General features: G+C 49.3%; 1 protein-coding gene across 2 annotated transcripts in view; it reads left to right on the top strand.

Moving 5' to 3' along the window:
• ATOH8 (atonal bHLH transcription factor 8) overlaps positions 1-3,472 on the top strand; it is a 34,826-nt gene extending 31,354 nt beyond the window's left edge. For both annotated transcript variants that reach the window (XM_027129164.1, XM_027129165.1), the window contains one exon: positions 2,391-3,472. In XM_027129164.1, coding sequence (XP_026984965.1) covers positions 2,391-2,392 — 2 coding nt within the window. In that variant the 3' untranslated portion in view covers positions 2,393-3,472. The remainder of the gene's footprint in view (positions 1-2,390) is intronic.
• The last annotated feature ends 20,927 nt before the right edge of the window (positions 3,473-24,399 follow it).

The following is a 24,399-nucleotide window of genomic DNA, read 5'->3' as shown; positions in this document are numbered from 1 at the left end:
CCTTTCAGCAGGAGCAGGCTCCTTGTGGTAGAATAAACACTGCCGATCTGGATTCAAATCGTGGTGCTGCCAACTCGTAGCACTTACCTCTGAGCTGGGGACGTGAGAAGCGCCCTGGCGTGTCAGAGGTGCCTGACAGATGTTTTGCTTCAAAAATAAGTGCTTAGCTGTTTGTTCAGGGTTGTTGCAGGAAACGGGAGAGAAGGATTTGGAACTGTGGTATTAGGGCTGTGCTGTGCCCAGTTAGCGGATGGCTGTTATCCTCCTGCGTCTTCTGGGTGGACTGGGAGCCCCTGAAGAGCCTCCCCACCAGCTCTGACCTCCCCCAAAGCGAAGGCCCGGCAGCCCCAGGACCTTTTCGCATCTCCTGTCCCTTCCTGCAGCAGAATCACGCCCTCTGGTCAGTTTTCTCATGAGCAACACCAAGTTCAGCTGCCAGTGTGAAGTTTCCGAAGGTCAGGACTGCAAGGAACTGAAAGACGGTCTAACCTAGGGGTTTCCCAATTTGCCCCAGAGCACCTGGGTTCTCACAGCCACCCCAGGCTCCACGTTGGAAGGAATACTGTAGACTCTGGGCTCCCCTCTCTCTGTGTCCCCTGTACTCTCCCGATCCAAATAGACTAGAACCGTGTTCATCTGTTTTCTGGGTTCGAATTCCCAGGTCAGACTTCATTTCTACTACAGCTGAGGACACTGTCCTCTTATAGATGAAGACACTGTCATTTTATAGATGAGAACACTGAGGCCCAGCTGGCGGGGGGATGGGCTGCACCTAGAGTCAGCCTCTTGGCTGCCGGTGTGTGTCTTGTCTGAAGGGTGTAGGGCAGCGGTCCCCAACCTTTTTGGCAGCAGGGCCCGGTTTCGTGGAAGACAGATTTTCCACGGACCATGGGGGAGGGGAGGGTTCAGGCGGTGATGGGAGCGATGGGCAGCGGCAGATGAAGCTTTGCTGGCTCCGCCACCGCTCACCTCCTGCTGCGCAGCCCGGTTCCTAACAGGCCGCAGACAGGTACAGGGGTCCCGGGGGTTGGGGACCCCTGGTGTAGGGAGAAGGAGGTAAGGATGCCATTCCCGTGGGGGGACAGGGCTGACTCTGATATCCCTCAGAGGCGTGACCTGGGGGACTGTGGTATCAGGACCAGGGGTCCCTGAGCTTCCTCTACAACCCCGCCCATCCCCCAAACCAGCAAAATCAGCAGTGGCTCTGAAATGCAGCAAGGTAGGGGTGGGGAGTAAGGGGACGACGTGGGCTCTGGCAGCAGCCAGTCCTGGGTCCAAATCCTGGCTCCATCCCTTACCGAACCTTTCAAGATTCAGTCCCTGCCTGGGCCATACGAGTCCCTCCCGAGCCCCTCCCCGGGCAGCCGCGAGGATCGAGTAAGAGGAGGTACCATGGGCGCCGGCACCTGGTACAGGTCGGCCTTGTGGAGTCAGGACCAGTAGGGGCTACTTCTGACCATTGGTTGGTTTTCGTTTGTTTGTTTTTTGGCTTTTTAAAATTTTTTATTTATTTAATTTTTATTTTTGGCTGCGTTGGGTCTTTGTTGCTGTGCACGGGCTTTCTCTAGTTGTGGCAGGCGGGGGCTACTCTTTCTTGCGGTGCGTGGGCTTCTCATTGCGGTGGTTTCTCTTGTGGATTCTCATTGTGGTGGCTTCTCTTGTTGCGGAGCACGGGCTCGTGGGCTTCAGTAGCTGTGGCTTGTGGGCTCTAGGCTTGTGGGCTTCAGTAGTTGTGGCGCACGGGCTTAGTTGCTCCGCGGCATGTGGGATCTTCCGGGACCAGGGCTTGAACCCGTGTCCTCTGTGTTGGCAGGCGGATCTGTAACCACTGCGCCACTGGGGAAGCCCTTCTTTTTGTTTGTTTGCTTGTTTATTGACGTATAGTTGATTTACAATATTATATTAGTTTCAGGTATATAATATAGGGATTCAAAATTTTTATAGATTATATTCCATTTAAAGTTAGTATAAAATATTGGCTCTAATGCCTGTGCTATACAATATATCCTTTTAGCTTATTTATTTTATTTTTTGTTTGTTTCTTTATTTTTAAAAAACATTTATTTATTTATTTATTTGGCTGTGCCGGGTCTTAGCTGCTGTTTCTTTATTTTTTTAGTTTATTTTTTTGTATTGAAGTATATTTGATTTATAATGTTGTGTTAGTTTCAGGTGTACAGCAAAGTGATTCAGTTTTATATATAGATATATACAGATATCTATTCTTTTTCAGATTATTTTCCCATATAGGTTATGACAGAGTATTGAGTAGAGTTCCCGGTGCTCTACAGTAGGTCCTTGTTGATTATCTATTTTAGATACAGTAGTGTGTATATGTTAATCCCAACCTCCTAATTTCTCCCTCTCCTCCCATTGGTTGTTCCTTTCAGGAGTGACCGGCCATGGGCTCGTCCAAGGACGCTGCTGTGGGCCCTCTTTCCAGTCAAGCTTGAGGAGAAGGTGAGCTCGCCAAGTCCAGCCTTGTCGTCCTCTCTAAGTTGCCACCGGATGCTCAGACCACCACCTCTCAGGACAGAAGCTTGCCTGCCCCCATCTTGCCCTCTCCCCCCCCCGACCCCGCAACCACTCCACAGTGACTTTGCACTTTGCTCTCTGCCTGGTGGGACGGGGAGAGCAAAGCCTTCCCCTTGCCCGGGCCTGAGGCCCACCGTCTGGCTGCAGAAATTCATTGCCAAAGATTCGACAGAGACACTGAAAAAAATGGGGTGAGAAGACCCCATAGTGAAAAGCCACACTGTTGCTCTGTGATGTTTACTCCTCCTGTTGCCCGGGTCCCATCTCACGCCAAAGAAGAGTCAGCAGTTCCACTAGGAACTCGTGGAAAGGATGGACGTTTGGTGACTATTGGAAGTGCTTGACCCTCTGACCCGGAACTCCCTTTCTACAGCTGGGCCCCGAGCTGGCTGGACGCAGATAAGCCTTCTGGCTTATCGGTGATAGGGAGGCTGTGACAGGGAGGCTGGGGGCACCTGTGGGGAGTGAGGTCTGAGATCCCGGCCCCCCTCTCCTTCCCACTGGCTGCCCAGGCCTCTGACCCTGATTTTCCCATGTTCCCTGGGCGCAGGCTCCTTCTTGGGCCCTAAGCATCGTGAGAAGTGAATGGGAGGGTGGGGGGCAATACTGACCACCCGTACCTCACCCCAGGGACTTGCCCCAAGGTGACCCCCAGCCGGTCCAGCCAGCCACTCCTTGCCAGGGCCCCGCCCTCCTGACTGGGCACACAGATGGCACCCTGCCTGGGGGCCGGCGGGCTGTGATGGCTGTGCAGGGGGGCGGAGGGGAGGAAGGGACCAGGGGAATGGGCCAGTATGTGGGGAGGTGGGCATGTTCAAAGTCAAGGCCTGTTCCTTCCTTGTGCACAAGGCCAAAGCTGTTCACATCTGTGCTCAACCATCTGCTTCAAATTGAAGTAAAAGCCCCAACATGTAACGAAAACACTTGCTTGTGTTGATGGACTCCGTGGGTGACCAGGACTTTGGCCGGTCAGTTGGAGAGGGCTGTGGGGGGAGGGAGAGGTTGAGAGCCCTTCGGGAAGTGAGCTGTATGTGTGTAAGGGGGTGGGGCCCTCGCCATGGCCTCGGCCTGGACTAGTGACCAGGAGGCCAGGTCAGGAACGTGCCTCGTTCACTCCAGACTGTGAGTTTATAAGGTGGGGACTGAAGTTTTAATCCCATTGTACAGATGAGGAACCTGAGGCGGGGAGGAGACAGGGCCAGGCAGTGACAGAAACAGTTCTCACATCAGGGCGGCCTCACTCCACTGCCTGTGCTCTTAGTGCCTCTCCAGCCCCATAGGCCAGCTCGTGCCCGAAGTCTTTGTGTGGCCTTGGCCTAAGATGGGGCAATAATGGTTCAGTGGGGATGGGGGAGGGTTAATAAGAGGACAAGGAAAGGACTGTCAGGCCAGAGGGCTGTGTAGGAGGGGCAGGGCTGCCCCAGGAGAGGGGAGGTGATGAGGGAAGGAGGCTGTGCCCTTGCAGAATACACACCTGTCCCATGGTTCCGCCCAGTGTCACCCTCTCTTGTCTACTCCCGGGCTCCTGGGCTGGAGCTGCAGTGTCTGCGCCTCCTCTTGCACCAGTGTTTTCCAGACATGGCTCTGGCCAAGGACTGAGCTGTGTGGGCTGGTCCTGGATCTGGGGCAGAAGCAGGGGCCACAGGCTGCTCGTGGAGCTCCTCAGAGCAACAGTGCCCTGGAAACAGGCCAGGTAGAGTGGGCTTGGAGTTGGGGGGGGGAGGTGGTCACAGTCACCCCAGGCCTCTAGGCACAGATGACAGACTCACTCTGGTGTCCCTCTGAGCCTCTGAGTAACACTGGTGGCATTTCCTAGGGAAGCAGGAAATGTGGACCAACCTGCATCAAACTTGTTGCCATAAGAGGACCCTGTTACAAACGGTTTGGGGAGATACCCCCATCCTGCTGACAAGGGAGCAGACCTGTGGCCTTTCTACCCAGAAACAATAATGGTCTCTACTCCCCACCCCTCTCCTGCTCAAGGCCTTCATTACGTACTTCCCTTCCATTCTGAAGCATCTATTGATCACCAGCTGCATAGCCGACTCTAAGCTGGGTATCAGGAATAGAGAGATGGATCCCATGCAGTGTCTTCACAGAGCTCAGAGTTCTGAACAGAAGGTGGGACGGACAGATAGGCAAGCAAATAACTGTGATACAGTTGGATGACTAAGGTGTTGTTGGAAGTTTCGGGAAAGAAAAAGGTAACTCTCCCTGGGGAGGTATCCTGAAGGGCTATCTAGAAAGGAGCTATGTGAGTTGGGTCATGAAGGATGAATAGAAGTTTTCTGAGCAGAGGAAAGGAAGAAGGACTTTCTATGCAGAGAAGTATTCAGCCCTCGAAAGACGTTGGAATCACCTGAGGAGATTTTAAAATACTGACATAAAGTATTAATACCAAAGTTCCGTCTCTAGAAATTCTGCTCTATTGGTCTGGAGTGTGGTCTGGGCATCTGGGATTTTTAAAAGCTCCCCAAGTGATTCCAATGTGCAGGCGAGGTTGAGAGCTACTGGTTGAAGTGGGCTGAGATCTCTGACAAGTGATTTAGAATCACTGATATGGGCTCCAGGCTGTGCCAAAAATGTACAGGGATATGTGTGTGTGTGTGTGTGTGTGTGTGTGTGCGTGTGTGTGCGCACGCGTGCGTATCCAGATAGACAAGCTAATTGTGATACCGTCAGACGACGGCACGAACGTATGCACACAGGTATGTGTGTATATGAGTGATTGAAAGTCCACGCTTCTCTTTCCTTTTTCAGCTCCTCTCCCAATACAGCAGCTTGTGTTCTTGTGCACACACATGTACACACACACACTCCTTCTCGTGTGCATATGCACACCCAGATACCCACTGTGTACATTCCCAGGGAAGGGAAGTCCATTGCACATGGGTTCAGATTTCATCGGCAGCCTTCTCAACAGTTTGTGTAAACAGCCACGCAAGAAGGCCCTCAGCAGAATAAAAGTTATGAAGAGCCACCCTCGTGGGCCTTGACAGCGCCCGTCCTGGGCAGCCGAGGGTGTGGTCACAGGTTTGTTTGCACACACCCCCTCTGTGCTCCGTTGTTTGCTCTGGGTCCTGGCTCCGCATGCCGGGGATGGCTCATCAGACACCAGCCACAGAGGGAGGGTGTTCATGTTGGAGGCCACGTGTGTACACACGTGTCTGCAGCTCTGGTGCATGCCTGGTTCCTGCAGCGTGCTTGCTTCCTGCTCTCCAAAGGACAAAACCACAAACAATGCCTCTGCGAGTCGGAGATCTCCCCAGCTCAAGGCTGAGCCTTCCAAGACTCTTCAAAAACTCCGTGCACATGGGCTGCCCGCTGCTTCCCGGTTCCGGCCTCGGACAATGCCAGAAGAGAGGTGTGAATTCTGGGGAGGGCCTTCCACATGTCCCTGGGCCCCTTTTTGGTCTCACAGCGTGGCCAGGGCCCCAGTGGATTCTGTCACCCCACACTGTCCTTCCTCCCGGTCCCATGGCCCACTGCGCTGTCCTGGACCTCCTCCTTCCCCCGCCCCCCTCCACCTCACCTTGTCCTGTGCTGTCCTATTCCTTTTCCTGATCCCTCCCACCCATCTCCCCTTCCTTCCGAGCCAGTGAGAGAGGCAGGAGCCGGCAGGTCTCAGGGGCTGGGAACTGGGTAGCAGAGCCGTGAGCAGGGACCGTGTAGGGAGCTGAGGTGCAGACAGGGCTCCTGTGTGCCCGAGATACAGGGCAGAGACCTGGGTACCGCTAAATAGGCTGAGCTGTACAGTAAGGCAGCCAGGGCAGGGCTGCTAGGGGCCTGGAGCAGGGGTTGCACTTGCCTCCCACCTTCCACGCTGCTTCCTGGGCTAAAAGGGACTGTTGCCAGCAGGCCGGCTGACAGATAGCCTGGCCTTCTCAAAGCAAGACTCAGACATCTCCATCGTGTTTCCTTCAGCGGATTTGTGTTGCCATTCTCCCTCTGTCTCTCTGCCACCTGCACAGCTGCTTTCTGTTTCCAGGCTCCAGGACGACAGGAAGGCATGGAGGAGACCCTGCCTAGGCAAGGGGTGGAGAGGAGGGGGCGGCTGGCTTGGCCCTTTGCCCCAGGGTCCTCACCTTCTCACGGGTCCCCTCTGGTCCCCTGGACCCCAGACAAGCTACGTCTGCCTCCCTAAAGCCAGGCACTCCAAGGAACTTGGATTTATAAATAACGACTTTGTTTTACGGCTATGCAGGCATGTGTCTAATCTCCACATGACGCTATGAATTCCTAGAGGGCAAAGATTAGGTCAAATACATCTCCAAATCCTTGAAAAGGCCTTGCAAAATGTATATATTGGTTTATTTGTTGAATGAATGGATAAAAATGAAAAATATGGTAAGTCACGCATGTATTTTCTTCCTTCCGCAAATAACTACCAAGCAGCTAATTTATTCAAGACCCTGAGAGACTCGGACACAGGCCTTTGCCAAGGCTTCCAAGAGGCTCAAAGGGAGAAAGTCCAGAGCAGAGTGGAGCCCAGGCCTGGGGCTTTTTGCTCTTTCTGTGGCTGAGCCTTTGAGAACTGTGCTCCTGCAAAGAGGAGAGCTTCATGGCACCTGCACCTGGCATGCAGTAGGTGTTGAATAAACATTTATTGAAGGTGTGGGGATGAATGAATGAATGAACGCTGCCCCACCCTCGTGCCCCTCCTCAGACATCTCTAATCGATGGTGGCTCTTTTTCTGCCTGGTCCCTGAAGCTGCCCGAGTTCAGGACAGTGCTTCAGGCAGTCACTATTAATCCATTGAAGAGATGTGCTCTCTTGGCCGTCTTGGTCTCAGGGCCATCCTGTGGTAAGTGGTAGGTGGGGACACCCTCAGACCAGCCTCCTGGGGCACCATCAGGATGATAAGACTGAGGATATGTGAGGAGGTCGCCTTCCTTATGCCCATAGGGCTGTGTGGCCACCTCCTGGCTGGCCTCCCACTTTCTGATCTATTCCCTGCCGCCCCTTCCTCCTGCTGATGGAGGTGGTTTCTGAAGTTCCTGCCCTGGACCCATCGCCTCCAGGCAAAGTCCAGTCTCCTTAGCTCCCTATAGGACTTGTCACGGATGGTCACATCCCCTCCCCCAGTGACTCCAATGCCTCCCCAGACTCAGTGACCCCCAGTTTGGGCATCTAAGGATGCTGGCTGAATCCTATCCCCAGGTGTTAACAGCCCTTCTTTCTTAATCATGTCTCAATTCCCTTTCCTCTGGCTGCCCCCAAAACAAGATTCTTTCTGGACCCTCGTGTTTACTGCAATGGAAACAGTTCCTGTTTAATCTAACTTTCCTCTGCATTGCGTCCACCCAGGCCCCTGGTTCCCTAGGGGAAATCTAGGTTTCTCAATCCCAGAACCTGGACAGGCAGAGAGGCCCTGCTTAACCCAACAGCAATGGCCTGGGTACATGTCCTCCTATCCTAAGGACTCGTCTTTCCTGTTCATATATATTAATCAGATCATCACTTCGCTGCCCCATCTTCATTGAGAAGCCAGCATTGCCCCAGATCTCTGAGGATTCTTGAGGGGCTTACATCCCATGGTTGTCTCTGCTTTGATCTAATTATCTCTCTCTCAATCGCCGCCTATGGCTGATGCCTTCTCTTTACTCCGCTTTAGTTCAAGGGAACACAGCCACTTTCCCTTGATTTCCCCAAAACATCACTCACACAAGGCAGTTGTGTATAGAGGAATTATTTTTCTCCTTCCTGATGATTTTTTAAAATGTTTACACTCACAGAAAACCAAATAAGACCTTGCCTTTTTCTTCCCAATTTATTTAGCTGATTTCATGTATTTTTGACAGGTTCATCATGTTTCCGGCAGTTATAAATATTTTCCCCTCTGGCTTCACTCTCTGACACTACATTTCTGGGCTGTGACTCACCGAAGTTGTCCCACAGCTGGGGCTTGAATCCAGTCTTTTTTCTTCAATTTAACATCTCCCTACCCAACCCCAGGTCACCACCAAATCCCAGCCTGAAAACAGGAGACTATAAAATACGATGCCCAGTGGAAAGGTCACAAGCAAATATGACAGCTGGCCGGGCAGCTCACCCACACTCAGCTGAGCAGGCATCCAGGGTCTTGCCTCTGGGAGGAGAGATGCATGACCTGAAGAGATGCACATTCCTTTCCCCAGGCTCTCCTATAACCAAGGGCAGCTGACTGGTAATACCATGGGGAGGAGGGGACAGGACAGAGCCTGCCCCCTCCCCCAAGAGGCAAGCAGGGCCCTGAACTTAGCCCCGTGCCAAGCCCATACCCCAAACCACATTCAAAGCCATCTGGCCCACAGACAACATGCGTTCCTCCTCCGGGACTTCATTTCCATCCCCACAACCAGAAGTTTCTAGAGAATTTTCCTCTTGCAGGCACACATATGCATGCAACTCACACACTTTTTTTTTTTTTTTTTTAATAAAGAACTCAAAACCCTTCCAAGTCCCAGGAAATAAATTTCTATTTTTGGAGAAGAAAATAGAACAAAAAAATCAAGCTTCGGGTATGCTTTGGGATAGCTATGCTATGCTTTATTTTCTGAATAAAAATCAGGACAAAGGGTTTGACAAAGATTTTAGTGCCTCCTTCAGGTGTGAGAGGCAGCCTAGGAAGTCAAATGTTGTAACTTCAGGGGCAGATCTAAGATTAATAGGGGGACTTCCCTGGTGGGGCAGGGGTTAAGAATCCATCTACCAGTGCAGGGGACATGGGTTCCATCCCTGGTCCGGGAAGATCCCACGTGCTGCGGAGCAACTAAGCCCGTGCGCAACAACTACTGAGCCCACGTGCTGCAACTACTGAAGCCCGTGCGCCTAGAGCCCGTGTTCCGCAGCAAGAGAAGGCACCACAGTGAGAAGCCCGCGCACTACAACAAAGAGTAGCCCCCCGCTCGCCTCAACTAGAGAAAGCCTGCGCACAGCAACGAAGACCCAACGCAGCCAAAAATAAATTAAAAAAAAAAAAAAAAGATGTATAGGCTCTCTAAGAACAAAGTATTCAGTGATCCTCTCCACTGGGAACCATAGCTAATATTTCCCTTTCATAAAGGCTCTGAAAAGTCCTGCACAAGGAAAACCCATTTAAATTTTTTTTAATTTATTTTTTATTGAGTGAAAGATTCTTTAAATTCTACAGTGCTTTACAATTTTCAAAAGTTTTACACACATGATTTCATATAATCCCACATAACAACCCTTTTTAAAAAATATATTTAATTAAAAATTTTTTAAATTAAAAAAATTTTTTATTAAAAAAAAATTTAATCCCCTACCCCTGTACTGCCCCTTCATTTAAATTTGAGGACACAGTGTCTCCCAAAGTTGTTTGACTACTTACTCTTTAAAAAAATGTTTTTATCGTGGTAAAATGTATAACATAATATTTATCATTTAAATCATTTTAAGTACACAGTTCTGTGGCATTAAATATAGTCACAATGTTGTGTAAACATCACCACTATCTATACCCCAAACTGTTTCATCATCCCCAACAAAAACTCTGTACCCATTCAACAATAACTCCCCCTTTCCCGCCTCTCCCACTACACCCCTGGTAAACTCAATTCTACTTTCCGTCTCTATGAATTTGCCTATTCTTAGTACCTCATATAAGTGGAATCATACAATATTTGTCCTTCTGTGTCTGGCTTATTTCACTAAGCATAAGATTTTCGAGGTCTATCCATGCTGAGGCGTATATCAGAACTGCATTCTTTTTTTATGGCTGAATAATGTTCCGTTGCATGTGTGTGTTACATTTGGTTTACCCATTCATCTGTTGACGCAGGGCACTTATTCTTTATTTCATGCCCCAATCTCTCACTGGACACCATGTGGGGAGGTCCGTGGAACCCAGTTTGGGGACTGCTGGTTAATGGGGATTTTGGATGGGCTAGGATTTCCTTACCCACATGGCTGCCCCAGGCACTGCCAGAGGCGCTCTGATCGGCTCAGTCTCGAAACTGAAGGCAGAGGCTGAAGCTGTCTGCGAAGGACCCAGGAGCGGTGATCAGTGATCAGCGCTGGGGGAAAGCCAGGAAGAGCCCTGCCCTCCAACCCTCACAGGATGGTGGCTGTGCTGAGGAGACCTGCTGGGATGACTGACAGCTCCGTGCTGGTGACATCTGTCAGGGCGGCCTCCCTTGGCTTTGATGACAGGACTGGACCAGAGCCAAGCCTGAGGGAGGCCCCAGCCCCCTTTTGGCAGCCTCACAGGTGCACCCTGTCCTGCTCCTCAGGGAGCTGGACAGACTATTCCGAACCACTGCCCTCCCCACAGGCACTGGGAGCCAGCACTTCCCACGGGCAGACCTGCTGGGGCAAAGTGCGTGCCCTCTGTGCTCACCCCCCTCCAGAGGGCCTTCTGCTGTGCATTCTTCTCCCAAGCTCAGGGATCTGGGAAATGCAAGGGAGGAAACACCCAGAACCAAGCCCCTTGTGACTGGGGGGAGAACGCGCCGTCCTCTGGGAACCTGGGGGCCTGGGGTCAGCTTGGCCAGACCTTCAACTCCCCGTGTGACCCGTCTTGAGTAGACAAGTAGACAGTGTCTCTGTGACCTCCAAGGTCCCTCGCAGCTGATTTCCATCCTGGGTTCCACACTGCCTTGTCCTGCCTGCATTTCTGAGTTCAAGGCTCAGATTACAGCTCCCCTCTTCTTCCTCCGTCTCGCTAGAACAGCTGTATTTCTCCTGAGGGATTACCTTTTGAACAAGAGAATTATTTGAAGGAGCAGATACCTTCCAGAGTTGTTAAACAAAAACCAACAGAGCATCTTTAGAGAAATTACAAATAAACAAGTGGTCATCCTTCTAATCTGGGTACAGCTCACCTCCCCAGACCCCCAGACTGCTGACCTCCTGCCTCAACGAAAGGTCCTTTAACCTTTGTCCAAACTCCACATGCCTCGGGCCTCTCAGGACACCCACTTTCCCCCTTCTGGCACTGTTGCTTGCCTCTCCATCTATGTTTCTGGCTTGGTTGTGGGCTCCTGGAGGACAGAGAGTAGGTCTATCTGTCTACACATTGCAGGACAGTCCTAGGCCCTGTGGCCTCGATGTACAGCACTGCTGGCCTGGGCTGGGAGGGCTCCTAGGGTTTCCTTGCCCTGGTGAGGGGCCGCAGGGTGAGCCCAGAGGGTCCTGCCCATCCCTCTTCAGCCCAGGTTGTCCCGCAGAGATCCAGGCAAGGGAGAAAGTATTAAACAGGATGAGTGTCCTCAGCACGAAATAAATAAGGAGCGGACGCCAGACGGAACACACAGGGAGTGGAACCCCGGGAGTACGTGAGCTTCTCCAGCCCGAAGGTATTCAGAGGATTGAAGTGAAATTGACTTGCCCACAGGCCGAGGTGCAGGGTGTTCGTCCCTCCCAGGGCCTGTCTGCCCTTCCCTCTAGGTCCTGAGACCACTGAGACCCACCTTCTCACAGACCTGTAGCCCCCTCTCCCACCTGGGCCAGGCTGTTCCCAGGGTCTTCCCCCCATCCCGCTCACAGAGCCCGCTCCTGCTGGGAGCCAGGCCTCTGCTCTGCTCCCTCCTCTGCCCATTGGCTTCTGACATCTCCTGCTTTCCCCTCCCCAGCCTCCTTTCCTCGGTACATGGATTCAGGTGGCAGCCACATTTCCCAGGCACCCCCTGGCCTGCACTTTGTCATAGGTGCCAGGGGCCCTGAGGCTGGTTCTCAGCCCCTCTGCTCACTGGCTGTGTGACCCAGGGCAAATGCCTCCCCTCTCTGAACCTCAGTTTCTCCATTTGTAAAATATGTGGTTTGAGGACATGACGACTAAAGCCTCTTCCAGCTATATAGCTCTCTCTCTCCAGAAAATATCACTCAGCGCCAGGCTGAGTTAAAAATCTGTTTCATCTCTATTTTAAATTCACCATTTTCAGCCTGCCCTGCCCCACCAGGCATCACCCACAGCAGGAAGGGAGAGGCATTTCATTCCATCTGCTTTTCTCACTCAGGACTGGCCTCCGCTGGCCTGGCCTCTCCCCAGGCACCCGGGCTCCTCCCAGGGCTGTGGCCTTCCTCTGGCCGGGCTCTCGGTCAGGGACTCATTTCCTCCTCCAGGCATGAGCACTTTTCCGAGGAGCCAGTGCCTGTCCTGGCGGCCTGGATGCTTCCTTAGAGGCAGGACCTGGATCAGGCCCCGCCCGGCAGCTTGGCAAGCACCGACTTGCTGCTGATGGGACTTAATTAACGCGGGGATCCGCTTTCCTCCCGGCCCTGGGTGAGAGGCGCCCTTCTCGGAGCTCAAGGACACAGGGCACTCCATTGTTCTCTGGAGCCGGCCAGCTGCCCCTGCAGCCCCTCATCAGGCTGCTCAGCTGCTGCCTCTTGATCCCCTCTGCTCTCACTGTTCTTTCCACTTCCCTTCCTGAGGGGCTTGTACAAGTGCCCACGCTCAGTGACTGAAGTCCTCCGTCAGGGCTGGACCAGCCCGTCTCCTTCAGGATGCTGGTCCTTAGGTCCTCATCAGACTTGACCTGTCAGCCAGCACATTTGACGCAGCCCATCCGCCCTCCCTGAAATGGAGCCCAGTCTCCCTGGGTTGCTCTCTACCTCTCTGGTTGCTGTCCTCGGCCTCCTTTGCTTGTTGGGATGCCCTGCGGCCTGGTCCTCAGTCCCCACAATCTCCCCCTCCTCCCTCCCTCAGGGCCGCATGCCCTTTGTAGGCTGTTGACTTCCAAATTCCTACCTGCATCCCAGAGACGGCTAGATCCCTCTCAGAGTAAAACCGAGTCCTTGCAGTGGCCTCCAAGGCCTGCACCACCCGTACCTCTATCTGGTTCTTGGACACACCAGACCCATTCTGCCTCTTGGCCTTTGCGTCGGCCGTTCCCCCACCTGGAATGCTCCACTCCTGCATATCCCCATGACTTGTTCCCTCCCCTTCTTCAGTTCTTTGATCAGATGCCACCTTCTCAGTGAGGCCTTTCGTGATCACTGTTTCAGAGTGCAACCCTCTTCCCCCCACCCCACATACTCCACTTCCCCTAGCATTCTCTCCGTCTTTCTTTCTGTTGTATTTTTCTCCATGCTATGTCTTTTAAATGTATCTGGTTTTTAAATTGATTCCTCCCTCTGCAAGATAAACTCGATGGGATCGTGGATGTGTGTTTGTTTTATTCATTGTATTCCTAGTGCCTGGTACATGGTAGTTAATCAACAAATGTTTGTTGAACAAATAGGTGGGTGTTTCAGTAGATGTCCTAGTACATGGATCTTCATGTTCTGGGTTTTTCAGTTCTGTAGAGGAGATCCTGGAAGTGAGGTTGTTCTAAAAAATGTACATATAGATTTGTTTTTAATTTTCATAATCAACTCTAGATTACTTGCCCAAGAGGCTGTAGCAATTCATGCCCACTGCCCTGCTTGTGCTGGATGTTTTCACCCTTGAATGTGCGATGTCAGCGTGCTGGAGGCGGGGGAAGGCATCTCATTGTTTTAATTTTCATTTTCCTGACTGATTAGAGAAGAACATGCTTCTCATTTACTGACCTCATGAATTTTTATTTCTATGAATTGTCTCTTTTATAATCTTTGCTCCCCTTTTTTGTTGTTGTTGTCGGGGGGAGAGGTTTACCTTTTCTAATGAGTTTGTAGAGGGAATCCTCATTTCTTAAAAGAAAATCCCATACAATTCTGATACTTATGGAGGTTCTGGAGTGATTGGTCTAGAGTGAACATCTTCCTGGTTTGCCACTTCCTGACATGCTCTGGGGTCCCCTGTGCATTTTGGAATTAAAGATGTTTTAAAGTTTTTTTCTTGTTGGTTCTTTGTCTCTTCTACAATGTACTTGTGTTAGTTTTTTAAAAAAAGATATTTAAAAAAATCATAGGAAAATCCTTGTGTTGTATTGCCAAGTGGAAAAAACATTTATAATTAGGATGTACTTTTTGATGACAGCTACATAAAAAGGCTCTCTGTATATAGAAACTCTAGCAGTGAATCAGCCAAAGTGAAAAGGGGGGGATTATGGATAATTTTTCCCTACTATGGGAGACAGGCAAGTGGGGGAAGAGGGGGCGGTGCTGAATCCCCAGCGGAGAAGGATAAGCTGTTGGAATCACGGCACTTGGCCTACTCTCTCCTCTGGACCTTGGCAGACATCACCAATCAATCACTTCAGTGGTTCCTCCTAAGCCCAGACTTAGCCTTAGAACCTTTCTCAACCCAGGAGTACAGGGAACTACTAGTCATAGATCAGAGCTGGCAGGCAACATTAAACCCATCCACCCATCCTTGCCCAGGCGGGAGGCAGTGCAGTCAGCAGCAGCCCCGCAGAGGCCTCTCTTGCTGGGGCGGTAGCACGCTCCCCGGCAGCCTCCTGGTTGCATAGGGGCTGCCAGTTGGCTGCGTCTCCCCAGAAGTGCCCTGGCTGAGGTTCCAGGGGTCTTTTCAACCTGCCTTGGCTCCCATCACTCATACCAAGCATCAGTTTCTGAAATCTCTTTTCCTCTTGCTCCCTAGGACTCACTGGAACCGGGAACACTGTCTTCAGCCTGGGTGCTTAGACTGTGACTTGGCCCAGACCCTGGCACATCCCCTCAGGCACTACACCTTGGCGGCTCCCACTTCTGGTCTGACTCTCTGTTCTGACTTCCGTTCTCACGGCCTGCCCCCCACCACTGATCTCATGGTCTCAGCTGCGATTTCGTGCCCTGGTACTATGTCCCACTGGCACATCCTCACGGTCTAACCAGACCCCTGGCCCTTCTCCTCCTGCTGCCCGTGCTTGGCTTGTCTCTGAACTGACAGATTCTCCAGCAAGACTCACGGCAGGACACCCAGGAATTTCTCACCGACATTCTTTTTAGACCAGCTTGGGGGAGGTGGGTTGATTAGAAAGGATAGGAAGAAATATTGTTTATGTCTTTTTCTATTTTGGGGAAAAATGGTAAATGATATAGAAAAATGACAGAAATGTATGAAAAAACTGCCAGTAATTCAGCCACGTGGAGATAACCACAATTATTGTGCTGGCAAACATCCAATCACCTCTCAGCCTCCGCGCCCATTGAGATCTGCGTATATCAATTGTCTTAAATGGCATCACGCTGTTATTCAACCTGCGTTTTTCACTCGTCCATATGTCATGAGCATTTTCAAGGATGCCAGTGATGAGAAACATGGTTTCCCTTGCCTAGAATGTAAATTATATTCCACAGGGTCCTTTTTTCACCTGGCATATCTGCATTGTTGCTTCTTTGGAGGCAGAAACTTTACTCATGCTCCATTTCCCTCCCATAGTAACAGACCACCCACCGGGTGTCCAGCCACTACCACAAAGACAATACATCCCAGCTCCCCTTGGACTGTGTTTGGTCATGTGACTGAGTTCTAGCCAATGGGGGGTGAGCAGAAGAGGAATATGCACAATTTTTTGGATGTGTCCTGTGGTGGTTTTATACATGTTCATAAATTCTTTGACACTCCTTTCATTAAGGTGAAGCCTAATTCCCCTCTGCTTAGGTTTATGCTGTGCTTAGTGACTTGCCTTATTTTTTTTCTGAATTTTTTTAATTGAATGAAAGATGCTTTAAATTCTATAGTGCTTTACAATTTTCAAAAGTTTCACACACTCGATTTCATGTAATCCCATAATAACCCTATTTTCTCCCACCCCATATTGCCCCTCCCCCATCCCTCTCCTCACTGGTAACCACTAGTTTATTCTCTATATCTGTGAGTCTGCTTCTTTTTGGTTACACTCACTAGTTTGTTGTATTTTTTAGATTCCACATATAAGTGACGTCATACAATATTTATGTCTTCCTGTATCTGACTTATGCCGCATTAGCATCATGCCCTCCAAGTCCATCCATGTTGCTGCATGCAAATGGCAATATTTTGTTATTTTTTATGGCTGAGTAATATTCCATTGTATATATACGCCACATCTTCTTTACCCACTCATCTGTTGATGGACACTTGGGTTGCTTCCAAAGACAATTGGTTGCTTCCAATTGCTTCCTTGGCAATTGTAAATAATGCTGCTATGAACATCAGGGTGCAGGTATCTTTTCGAATTAGTGACTTGATTCTAATGGACAGAATATGGCAGAAGTCATAGGTTAGGGCAAGGAAGCAGTTGGCTTCCTCCTTGCTTTCTCTTGTAATAAGCACGATGGGGAAGCCAATTGCCATGTCATAAGGACAATCAAGAAGCCCCTATGGAGTGGCCCACGTGGCAAGGACCTGAGGCTTCTTGCCAACAGCCACATGACGGAGACATTTTGGAAGCACATCCTCAAGCCTCAGTCTAGCTGGCATTCAGATGGTCACAGTCCTGCTGACATCTTGACTGCAACCTCTGAACTCCTGACTTGCTGAAACTGAGATAATAAATGTATATTGCTCGAAGTAACTAAGTTCCGGGGTAATTTGTTATGCGGCCTCAGATAACACATGCTCTTAAGAGGATGAGTGGGCCTTTGCTTCCCCTTCGCCCTCTCTCTGTATGGAAGGTGGGTGTGGCTGTGCGATCCTGGATCTTTCAGATGAGGGCAACATGCTAAGGATGGAGGAGCAACAAGACAGGGTGTGGGCTCTTGATAGCTCCATAGAGCAAAATCAACATAATAACTCGCTCTTCTATCTGACAGGGAAGTAAACATCTGTATTAATAAGGTCAGAGTGGGGCTTCCCTGGTGGCGCAGTGGTTGAGAGTCCGCCTGCCAATGCAGGGGTATACAGGTTCGTGCCCCGGTCCGGGAGGATCCCACATGCCGCAGAGCGGCTGGGCCTGTGAGCCATGGCCGCTGAGCCTGTATGTCCAGAGCCTGTGCTCCGCAACGGGAGAGGCCACAACAGTGAGAGGCCCGTGTACCGCAAAAAAAATAAAAAATAAAATCAGAGCTTCCCCACCCATGTTGGGCTTCCCTGGTGTGTGGGTTACAGGTGTGTGAAGCTACTGATTGCCTAGAGCCATCCCTGGGCCAGTGGAGCTATATAATTGTTGTCATTTTCCCTGCGTGCCAGAATGGGAATACAATTTGGGAAGCTTTGGATCTCGGTCACAACAACCAAATTTTATCCTAACGAAGACTCTCTGCAAAGTGAGCTTTTGCTTAGTAGTTTGACATGTGCTTCTCTCCTTGATAAGGCCCCTGGGTGGTCATGCCCTGAAGGGGTCAGTCAGGCTGGTGGGTGCTATAGGTGGTTCGGCTTTCCCCAGGGGCAAGAAGCCCCAGCGTGATGGCCACGCCCCCTGCCTGCGCAGAGAGCTAGCTCAGCGAACCGGAACGACCTCCCCTCCCCAGCCTCAGAGAACCGCTTGGGCTGTCTTGGACTCCTCGTCTCTTCCCCCTGAGCTGCCTCCACGCCCCAACCTACCTTCTCTTCGGGCTCTGCCCGCCTCAGGAACAGAGGTGGCAGCAGAGCTGAGGTGGATGCCTTCCATCTTCTCATAGGCTGTTTAATAATGTCGTTTCTCCCTGATGACGGTCATGGGTCACACATGACCCATGAACCAAGCCTCCCTTGGACAGAATTCTATTAAGAGGGTTGGGCCTGGGGCTTTCCTGATTTCCCCACTCAGAACAGCAGAGTCTGAATTTTTATAGCTTGGTAAGGTTGCCCTGATCCAGGGCGTCCGCTGAAGGGTCCTTCCTTTTGTTTAAACTCAGGACGATATGAATTCAACAAAAGGATTCGTTTTAGCATGAATGAACTCACATTTTTTGTGACATGAGAATGCATTTTACGACACAGCTTATACAAACATAGACTCAAATCTATGTGACTATGAATACTCCACGGTGCCTTCTGGTGTCACTGCCCAGAGGTTTCTCACTAATAACCAGAAGGAGCGCTGAGGAGTGTGGCGGGGAGAAGACACCGGCTTGGACAGGGTGGGCTCCTCTCCTGGGAAGCCCCGCTGCCCGCTTCCACCTTCCACACCCTCTACACCCTCCACTTCGTGCCAGCCCGACACCGCTGGTCTTGGGACTGGGTGTTTTCTTGTTCCTGGGCCCTTATTTTCAAATCAGTCTTATTACCTGCTAAGATGCTTGCACAAAGTTCACTTTGAGCATTAAGGGATATTTCCCCCTCTTTTTGGAGGGAGATTATTTATTTGTGGATTAACAAAAATTTACCATTTTAACGATCTCTAAGCATACAATTCAGTGGCACTGAATACATTCACAGTGTACCAGCACCACCATCCGTCTCCAGAATTTTTTTTATCACCCCAATGGAAACTCAGAACCCATTACCAATAACTCCCAATTTCCCCCTTCCCCAGCCCCTGGTAACCCTGTTCTTTTTCTCACTGTTGTGGCCTCGCCCATTGCGGAGCACAGGCTCCGGACGCGCAGGCTCAGCGGCCATGGCTCACGGGCCCAGCCGCTCCGTGGCATGTGGGATCTTCCCGGACCCGGGCACGAACCCGCGTCCCCTGCATCGGCAGGCGGACTCTCAACCACTGCGCCACCAGGGAAGCCCCCCTTGGTAACCCTATTCTACTGTCTGTCTCCATGACTTTGCCTATTCTAGATACCTTATAGATGTGGGATCAGACATTATTTGTCCCTCGTGTCTGACTTATTTCACTTAGCCTAATGTCTTCAAGGTTCCTTTACGTTGTAGCATGTATCGGAGTTTCATTCCTTCTTATGGCTGAGGATGGTTTTTAATCAACAGATTTTCATCAAGGATCGATGTTTCCAATACATTCTGGCAAATTCCCGCAGACATTTATTAAACCTGGAATCAGCTTTTCTCTTTCCTACATCCTTTTTCTCTTTATCCTTGACATGGTATCTGACATCTGACAGTGTCTGGGCAAGGTGTTTCATTCTGTTCTCTTGGATGAGAAGAGGGCTCCGAGGTTGGAGTCTGTTCCGGGAAAAGATGCCCTGGGGAGTGGCGTCTCTCTTTGGTGACAGATCAGGAGCATTCACTGGTACACTCCACTCCCACGTTCCGTATGCCTGGCTGACATCATGCTTTGGTTTTTCAATGTGGCTTCACATTGCTTATTTGATTTCACCTAAAATCCATGACGTAGGCTGGGTGTCAGTAGCCCTTTGTCACTCTGAGGAAACTCGGGCCTAGGGAGGTGATGGCTCTTGCCTGCCCAGGAGGTCAGTGGCATCACTGAGACTGGATGAAGGCGCCCAAGTCGACGAATTCTTCTCTTACTTCGTCAGGCGTCTTGAAGGCAGCAAATGCTTCAGGCTCCCTTCTTCCGTCGTCCTTCCTCCTGCTGCCTTGAGGGGGTTGGATGGAATGATAGGGTTTGGAGAGCATGGACAAATGGGGAAGAATGAACAGCTCTTTCCATCCCTCAGCTTGTGGCAAAGCCAACCTTCTTTTGAGCTACAATTAGGGCTGAGTCTGGCGCCCTCAAGAGGCAAGGGTGGGAAGGTGGCAAAATGCGTTGTATCACCTGGGGGCTTAGGGCTAAAGCTATGGGGCTGGGAGCCTTCTCCTTACTTGTGCAGCCTTCCTACAGGAAGTGCCAGTAACTGCAGCGTTTTTTGCAAATAAATGTTTCATGCACATGGTTCAAATATTATGTGATACCAAGAGAATGCAGGAAAGAATCTCTTCTCACTGATGTCACCAGCCCCCAGTTCCTCTATTAGAGGCATCAATATTTACTACTTTTTTTTTTAAACATCTTTATTGGAGTATAATTGCTTTACAATGGTGTGTCAGTTTCTGCTTTATAACAAAGTGAATCAGTTATACATATACATATGTTCCCATATCTCTCCCCTCTTGCATCTCCCTCCCTCCCACCCTCCCTATCCCACCCCTCCAGGCGGTCACAGAGCACCGAGCTGATCCCCCTGTGCTATGCGGCTGCTTCCCACTAGCTATCTATTTTACATTTGGTAGTGTATATATGTCCATGCCGCTTTCTCACTTTGTCCCAGCTTACCCTTCCCCCTTCCCATATCCTCAAGTCCATTCTCTACTTTTGTATATCTTTTCTGAGAAAAGTTATATATACCTGCAAGTACATATATACATATATACACATACATATATATGTGTGAATGTGTGTGCATGTATATATATACATATATATTCTTTTTTCACAAATAATACACTTTTTTCCCACAAATAACAGCATATTATACATACTGCTCTGTGTCTCGCCCTTCTCCTCACCCCCGGAGTATATAATATTAATAGTGATGAACTTTTATTAAGTGCTTACCACGTACTGGGTACTGTCCTAAGAACTTGATACTTATTGTCTTAATTCATTTCATCTTCACAATAACCCCATGAGGTAACATTATAATTTTTTCAACCCTACTCATAATGAAAACCACGCAAATTAAAACAACACTGAGATAGTATTTTTCATTCATCGTGCTATTAAAGATCAAAAAGCTTGCTAACGCACCATGTGGGAAAGGGTGTGGGGAAATTGACAGTCCATAGACTGCTGGCAGGCAATTAAGTGATAGCATTCAAAATTATAAAGGCACATAATTTTGGCTCAGCAATTCCACTTCTAGGAATTTTCCCTGCAGATACACTTCACCAATGCTGAATGACTTGGGCACAAATTATTCATGTAGCGTTGTTTGTAACAGCAAAAGTTTGGAAACAATTTAAATGAGCATCAGTAGGGACTGACTAAGTACTTATGATATATTGACATCCATTCATTGAAATATTAGGTTGTGGTTTTTATTGTTTTTTGGGTTTTTTTTTTGCTGCGCGCGGGCTTTTGTCTAGTTGCGGCGAGCAGGGGCTACTCTTCGTTGCGGTGCTTGGGCTTCTCATTTCGGTGGCTTCTCTTGTTGTGGAGCACGGGCTCTAGGCTCACAGGCTTCAGTAGTTGCAGCACGCAGGCTCAGTAGTTGTGGTGCATGGGCTTAGTTGCTCCGCGGCATGTGGGATCTTCCCAGACCAGGAATCGAACCCATGTCCCCTGCATTGGCAGGCGGATTCTTAACCACTGTGCCACCAGGGAAGTCCTTAGGTAGTGATTTTTAAAAATGAGCAAACTCTTTATGCATAGAGGTGGGATGCTTTCAAAGATGGAGAGCGTCTTAGTCTGTTGGGGCTGCTACAACAAGATACCACAAACTGGGCAGATTACAAACAACAGAAATTTATTTCTCACAGTTCTAGAAGCTGAGACTTTCAAGATCAAGAAACCAGCAGATTCACTGTCTGGTGAGAGCCGGCTTACTGGTTCATGGATGTCCGTCTTTTCCCTGTGTTCTCACATGGCAGAAGGGACTAGAGAGCTCTCTGGGCCTCTTTTATAAGGACACTAACCCCATTCACGAGGGCTCCACTCTCATGTCCTAATCACCTCCCAAAGCCCCCACCTCCAAATACCATCACATTGGGGATTAGGTTTCAACAATTAAATTTGGGGAGGAAAGGGCACAAGCATTCAGTCTATAGCAGAGAGGCAGTGCAACCTAATGGTTAAGAATCCAGATGTGAGCCAGGCTCCCTAGGTTTTCCTTCTGGCTCTGCTGCTTATCAACTGTGCAAACTTAGACTGTTACTTTACCTCTCTACACCTCTGGTCTCATCTGAAAAATGGGGTTTGTAACAGCAACTTTAGATACCCCCAGCCAACACAAAAACAAGTGGCAAATAAGGGCTTATGATTATATGCCTCAGGGATTTGTGGGTGTTTGTTATACAGCATGATTGTGCTAATAGCTATAGCTAACTGATACAAGCACATGGTAGGTGCTCAATAAATATTGCTTAATAGGAAACTAAGCAAGCCCTTTCCTTATAATGGGGAATTCACAGGTTACCTGAAGAGTGGCTCCATATAGGACCCAAAGAGAAAGCTCACAGTTAACATCCAAAGTATAACCAAAGCACTGGGGTTTTATCTATTCAACAGGCTGTGTTTTGAGTACTAGCCATTCTGGAAGCTAAAGCACATACAAATAGAATAAGGATTGACCCTTGTCCCCAGAGCTGACAATCTCTGGAAGGAAAGATTTGCAAACAAGTAATTACAAGGTGAAGTGCACTTGCTATAATAAAGATGTGGACAAAGGGTGCCAAGGAGGGTAACAGCACATCCACCCACGGTGGATGTGGGGTGACAGAGGTGGTGGCTTAGGAAGGGGATGGTGCCTGGTGAGGAGGCAAGGGATTTAAAGCTGCAAAGGTTAGCTGAATCCGGGGTGGGAAGGGCCTTGAGGGCCCGGGAAGGGAACCTGAATGTCATTCTTAGGGTCCGAGAGAAGGTGGTAGGGTCTGGGGGCAGAGCAGTGCCATGTTCAGGTTTGTGTCTTGGGGAGATAACTCTGGAGTTGATGTGAAAGGTGCAAAAAGCCCCGGATGTGGGGCACTTAAATCTCACCTCCTGCTGCAGTCAGAACTGATCGGGGACAACTTCTGGGGACAGGATTGATCTGGGGCCATACAACCCCGGGTGAGGAAAGAGGAGGAGCACAGGCGTTGATAACCAGAAAAAGTCCTTTCTTCCAACTCCCCTGCTAGGAACTGTACCAGTTAGGAAAGTATTGGGCTGCAAGTAGCAGGAAGCCTGGTTATAGAAGTTTAAACACACAGGGGAGTCTTTTTCTCAGAACAAGAAATCAAGAGGAGGCCGTCATAACATTGTTGTAGCTCAAGGACTCTGAGATTTCCTTTGGCATTTTCTTCTTTATTTATTTAACTGAAGTATAGTTGATTTACAATGCTTCAGGTGTACAGCAAAGGGATTCAGTTAAATATACATATATATATATTTTTTCAGATTGTTTTCCGTTATAGGCTATTACAAGATATTGAACATAGTTCCCTGTGCTATAGAATAGGTCCTTGTTGTTTATCTATTTTATGTATAATAGAGTGTATCTGTTAATTCCAAATTCCCAATTTATCACTCCCTGCCCCCTTTCCCCTTTGGTAGCCATAAGTTTGTTTTCTACACCTGTGAATCTGTTTCTGTTTTGTAAATAAGTTCATCTGTATCATTTCTTTAGTTTCCACATATACGTGATATCATATGGTACTTGTCTTTGTCTGACTTACTTCACTTAGTATGATAATCTCTAGGTCCATCCATATTGCTGTAAATGGAATATTTCATTCTTTTTTATGGCCGAGTAATATTCCATTGCATGTATATGCCACATCTTCTTTATCCATTCATTGGTTGATGGACACTTGGGTTGCTTCCATGTCTTGGCTATTGTAAATAGTGCTGCTATGAACATTGGGGTACATGTACCTTTTCAAGTTAGAGTTTTCATCTTTTCTGGATATACGCCCAGGAGTAGGATTGCTGGATCGTATGGTAGTTCTATTATTTTATTTATTTATGTTTAACATCTTTATTGGAGTATAATTGCTTTACAATGGTGTGTTAGTTTCTGCTTTATAACAAAGTGAATCAGCTATATGTATACATATATCCCCATATCCCCTCCCTCTTGTGTCTCCCTCCCATCCTCCCTATCCCACCCCTCTAGGTGGTCACAAAGCACCGAGCTCATCTCCCTGTGCTATGCGGCTGCTTCCCACTAGCTATCTATTTTACAGTTGGGAGTGTATATATATCCATACCTCTCTCTCACTTCATCCCAGCTTACACCTCCCTCTCCCTGTGTCCTCAAGTCCATTCTCTACGTCTGCGTCTTTACTTCTGTCCTGCCCCTAGGTTCTTCTTTTTTACCATTTAAAAAAAAAATTTTAGATTCCATATATATGTGTTAGCATACGGTATTTGTTTTTCTCTGTCTGACTTGCTTCACTCTGTATGACAGACTACATGCTGTTCTCCATAGTGGCTGCACCAATTTACATTCCCACCAACAGTGCAGGAGGGTTTCCTTGGCCTTTTCTTCATGGTCTTCGATGGTTGGTACAACTCTAGGTATCATGCCCACATTCAAAAGAAAACAGA

This window comes from Aethalodelphis obliquidens, unplaced genomic scaffold (genome assembly GCF_003676395.1).
Source record: "Aethalodelphis obliquidens isolate GAN/ISIS:26980383/991018 unplaced genomic scaffold, ASM367639v1 scaffold35, whole genome shotgun sequence".
In the NCBI taxonomy this organism is placed as follows: domain Eukaryota; kingdom Metazoa; phylum Chordata; class Mammalia; order Artiodactyla; family Delphinidae; genus Aethalodelphis; species Aethalodelphis obliquidens.
The sequence above is the reverse complement of the archived record's forward strand: the minus strand, read 5'-3'. Positions and strand labels throughout refer to the sequence as shown.